The 5,070-nt window shown below is 13.0% G+C and overlaps 1 protein-coding gene across 1 annotated transcript, besides 10 other annotated features; it reads left to right on the top strand. All coding sequences in view use genetic code 6, as the record gives it.

The window, feature by feature from the left end:
* Positions 1 to 154: 154 nt before the first annotated feature.
* Positions 155 to 206: a microsatellite.
* Positions 162 to 206: a microsatellite.
* Positions 207 to 234: 28 nt separating this feature from the next.
* Positions 235 to 1,419, top strand: IMG5_080670 (immobilization antigen isoform, putative; the record flags this gene model as incomplete). The annotated part of the gene is made up of 2 exons (XM_004036441.1): positions 235 to 1,162; positions 1,403 to 1,419. 2 exons carry the CDS (start codon positions 235 to 237, stop codon positions 1,417 to 1,419), a joined length of 945 nt encoding a protein of 314 aa, XP_004036489.1.
* Positions 1,420 to 1,643: 224 nt separating this feature from the next.
* Positions 1,644 to 1,689: a microsatellite.
* Positions 1,644 to 1,699: a microsatellite.
* Positions 1,700 to 1,801: 102 nt separating this feature from the next.
* Positions 1,802 to 1,838: a microsatellite.
* Positions 1,811 to 1,843: a microsatellite.
* Positions 1,844 to 2,397: 554 nt separating this feature from the next.
* Positions 2,398 to 2,434: a microsatellite.
* A 3-nt stretch (positions 2,435 to 2,437) lies between these two features.
* Positions 2,438 to 2,470: a microsatellite.
* Positions 2,471 to 3,963: 1,493 nt separating this feature from the next.
* Positions 3,964 to 4,031: a microsatellite.
* A 134-nt stretch (positions 4,032 to 4,165) lies between these two features.
* Positions 4,166 to 4,264: a microsatellite.
* Positions 4,265 to 5,070: the final 806 nt, after the last annotated feature.

Genomic DNA, 5,070 nt, shown 5'->3' with positions numbered 1-5,070 from the left:
TATAAAAGATTATATTTATTTTTATTTTTAAAAAAAATTATAGAAATTAATAAATTATATTTTATAATATTAAATTTTTTATTATTAAAATATAAGCAATAATATTAAAAAACTATAATAAATATTAATTATAAATTTATTAATAGTTTTTTCCATTTAATAATATATTTTTTCTATATTTAAATAAATTTTTTTATATATTTAAAAAAAAAAAAAAAAATTATTAATATATAAATGTCAAATAATTTATTAATACTTTTAATTATAACATTATTTATTAATGAATTAAATGCTTTAGCATGTCCTGTTGGTACTTAGACAGCTGCTGGAGCATAATAAGATGATGCAATTATAAATTGTAATCATTGTAAAGCCAACTTTTACTATAAAAGTGTTGATGGTACTCCTTTCAATGCAGGTGCAAGTGTATGCACACCTTGTTCAAAAAATAAAGCTGCTGATGATGTACCCCCTCCAGCTGCTGCTTTAGGGGCTGATGCTACTATAGTCAATCAATGTAATGTTTCATGCCCTGCTGGTACTACAATTGCTAATCAATCAACTAATTATGTAAATGCGGCAACTGAATGTATTAAATGTGCTGCTAACTTTTATTATAGTGGTCCTAATGCTTTTATTGCAGGTACTAGCATATGCACACCTTGTCCAGAAAATGGAAAAAAAGATTTTTAGCTTGCTATATCTAATAAAGGTGATAATGCTACTATAAACATATAATGTAACGTATAATGCCCTTATGGCACTGTAAGTGCTACTGGAGAATATTATTGGGTATAAGCAAAAACAGATTGTGTTAATTGTGATGTTAATTTTTATTTTATTGGTGATGCTTTCATTGCAGGCACTAATAAATGCTTAGAATGCCCATCAAATAAAGCTTAAGGTGTGGCCACTGCAGGTAGTATTGCTACTATAATTTTACAATGTTCTCTTGATTGCCCTGATGGTACTGTACTCAATGATGGAAAAACTACTAAATATGTAGCTGATTCAAAGGAATGTGTCAAATGTGCTGCTAACTATTATAATCAAAAAAGACTTGGTTGGCTAGCAGGTACTGATATATGTATTGCTTGTAATATAAAATTAACTTCTGGTGCTACAGCTAAATTACCTTCTGATGCTACTTAAGCTACATAATGTGGTTCTTTCTCTTAATTTTTATAAGTTTCCTTAATTTTTATTTTTTCTATTTTTTATGAAGAATAAAATAAGTATTATTTATTTTTGTTTATATTAATTTTTTAAATTTTATAAAATTCAAATTTAAAATCAAAATTCATAAAAACTTATTTTTTATATAATGATATATTTATAAAAATAATTTTCTTTTATTATTAATATTGTTTAAATATTAAAAAATAAAAATAAAAAAGTAAAGAAATATTTAGAATTTGATATATATTAAATATTTATGAATTTATTATTGCTATATAATAAATTTTAACAAAATATGACATTTTGATTGCTTTATATTACTAATTCTTTAAAAAAATATATTTTTGCATCTTTTTGTTTTTTACTTATAAACTAAAATTGTAAAATCAAAAAAAAAAATTATATAATATAAAAAAACTATAATTAAACATGTTTAATAAATATATTTTAATTTAATTCATAAATAAAATTTTTAAATATTATAAAACTAAAAATTTTAATATTTTAAAAAAATAAAAATATTTTTTTCTTTACTTAGATAATAATTAATTTTAAAAACAATACAAAATATATTATTTAAATAATAAAACTGTATAATAAAATTATAAGCAAATAAAACTTTAAATAATATAAAAAAAAATATTAAAAAAAAAAAATATCTAAATTTATTGTTTATATAAAACCTAGATTTTATGCAAATGAATTATAGCCTTTAATCTAATTATTCAAGTTATTGATTTTTTTTTTAATAAAAATATATATTATAATTGAATGTTAATAAAATTATATTTTATATATTCTTAATCTTTACATAACCTTATGGTAATAATAATACATATAAAAAAAAAGATAAATTATTTTAAATTTTGTTAATAAAAATTTACAAAGAATAATATTTAAAATGTAGAATATAAAATTAAAAAATTAACAACAAAAAAAATAAATAAAATTAGTAGTATAATTTTTATAAAACTAATAGTTTATTATATAATAAATGTACATTTATATTTTAATAAATATTTTATAATATCTTTAAAATACTTATTATTTATTATTGTATATATGAATAATGATAAAAAAAATAATTGCATTTTTTTTATTATTTATTAAAAATATATAATTATTTTTTTTTTAAATAAAATAAGAAATCTATTTTTAAATATAAATAATAATAATTATAATTTGTAATTTAATAATAATTTTTTATTATATAATTGTTATATATATATATACATATAAATATATATATATATATTATTTTAATATTTTAATTTAAATTTTAATTTAAATTATATTTATATAAATAAATAAAAATTTATAAAAATTTTAAATATTTATTAACATTAATTTATTTTTTATCATTTTTTTTTTAAAAATTTATTCTATAATTTTCTTTATATTTTTTTATTAATTAAATTATTTAAATAAATATTTTTTAGTAATTTTATTTATTAATTATATATAATAAAAAATAATATTAATATTTTATTAAAAAAATAATCCATATTTTTTTTTAATATTTTATTAATTTTATTATACAATTTACAAATATTATAAACATTATAAAATAATATTCATAGTAAAAATATTATTATACTTTTAATATTTTACAATTGATTTTATTTATAAATTTATATTAATGTAGATTTTTCAATTATTAATTATGAATTAATTGTTTATAATTCTAATTTAAAATTTTATATTTTTTATATATCTATAAAAATATTTATAACTTAATAAGTTTTTATTTAAATAAAATAAAAATTATTAAAAAACTTAAAAGGAGCTACTAATATTAATCAAAATTATTTATATAATTAATATTTGTTATGGTTTTTTAAATAAAAAAAATTAGATATACATATAAAAAACAAATAATTAAATTTTAAAAATTTTTATAAAATAATATATATTAATTATATAAAATACATACATTTTATAATTAGAAATTTTAATATATAATATCAATATAATTTATATATCAAATATAATCTTCTATATATTTTCTTTTTAATTTTATCTTTTCGAACAGCATAATTATTTTAATAATATATTTTATATTTTAGATAGCTTACCTTTTTATTATAAAATATTTTTCTAAAAATTTATAACATTATTTTTGTATAATTCAATTAAATTAAATAATCATTTATTTTATAAAAAAGTAAAATTGTAAATAATATTTTATTTTTTTATCTTTAAAAAATTAATTTTCTTTATTATTTTTTATTTCAAAAAATGCTTTTTTGAAAATTTATAAAAATAAAAATATATTCAAAGACTTATAAATATATATAAAGTATATAATATATAAATTATAAATATATTGATTGACTGCCCACAATTTATTAGATCTCTATTTATTTTTATTTTTAATTAAATAATATAGACACTCATATCAATAGAAATTTTTGTTTTTAATATATTAGTAAATCAAAAGTTAACTATATTTTTTTAGATTTTAAAAGAATTTGCATAATTATTAATGATATTAAATTTAATTTTATAATATAGATAAAAAATTAATTTATTTTTAATATGAAGTAAATTTTAGTATGAATTACATATAAAGAAAAACATAGAATAATATTCATAATAGAAAATAATAAATTATTTTATTATTATATATATTGTATTATATTATTAACTTTTATTAATAATATTTTTGATAATGAAATATTAATTAAAATTTATATTAGAAACATTAAAAATTAATGTAATATACAAATTCTAAATAATCAATTTTTAATTTTTTAAATAATAAATGTTTATCCTTTGTTTTTTTTATTATAATATTTTTTTTTTATGATTAAACTTCTTTTCTTTTTAAGTTATTAAATTTTTTTTTTTAATTTTTAAAGAATAAGAAAAGTTTTTATTTTAATTATTTTTGATAATTTAAAAAATATATAAAATAAATAAATATTAAAAATTTATTTTTCTTTTGATATATATTATAGAAAATTTAATTTCATTCATTTTAAAAATTATATATATTTTTTTATTTTATAATTATTGTATTTCATAAAATAAATTATATTATATTTATGTTTTTATTTATTTTTATTTTATTTCAAATATAAATAGCTCTTATAAGTTTTTAGCCTCCTTTATAAATTGATTTTATGCTTTAATATGAATAAAAAATTATATTTATAAATAAATGAATATTAATTAAATATATATATTTCAATAAAATTATAAATTATGATTTTATATTCATGTTTTATTAATATAATGTATTTTTTCTAATCTTATTTAATTTATATTCTTATTTTTTGTTTTATACACACTAACGATTTTTATTCTTTTGAATTTAAAAGACTGATAAATAATTTATGCCAATTTTGAAAAAATAAATCGGATTACATTCAAACGATTCTGCCTTTTTTTTAAAAAAAAATGTTAATTTAAGTTTATATTAGATTATTTATCTTTTTTGATTCTGAGCATTTAAAATATGAAATAATTATTAAAAATAATGTTAATGACAAACATATTATTAAAATGATGTAGTAAAAATCAATCAAATGTAAAAAAATAAAATATAATTTATTAAATTATAAATAATAAATATGTTATTTTATTTTGTATTTATATAAAGATAATAACATAATATATGTGGCAATTATATTAATTTAAAATCTAATAATAATTTATATTTAATATAATTATAGGATATTTGTATAATATATATATATATTTAATTATATTTTTTTTTATGAGTTAATAAATACTTATATTAAAAAAATATATATTGCTTTAAATAATAAAAAAATTATTTATTAATAAATATATTAATATTTCTAATATTATTTTTATTATATATAAATTTAAATTCAATACTTATATTTATTATTTAATAATTATTACTTAAGAAGTTTTTTATTT

Source organism: Ichthyophthirius multifiliis, assembly GCF_000220395.1.
Source record: "Ichthyophthirius multifiliis unplaced genomic scaffold scaff_1120509250541, whole genome shotgun sequence".
In the NCBI taxonomy this organism is placed as follows: Eukaryota; Ciliophora; class Oligohymenophorea; order Hymenostomatida; genus Ichthyophthirius; species Ichthyophthirius multifiliis.
Note: the sequence above shows the minus strand (reverse complement) of the source record. Positions and strands in the feature narration are given on the sequence as shown.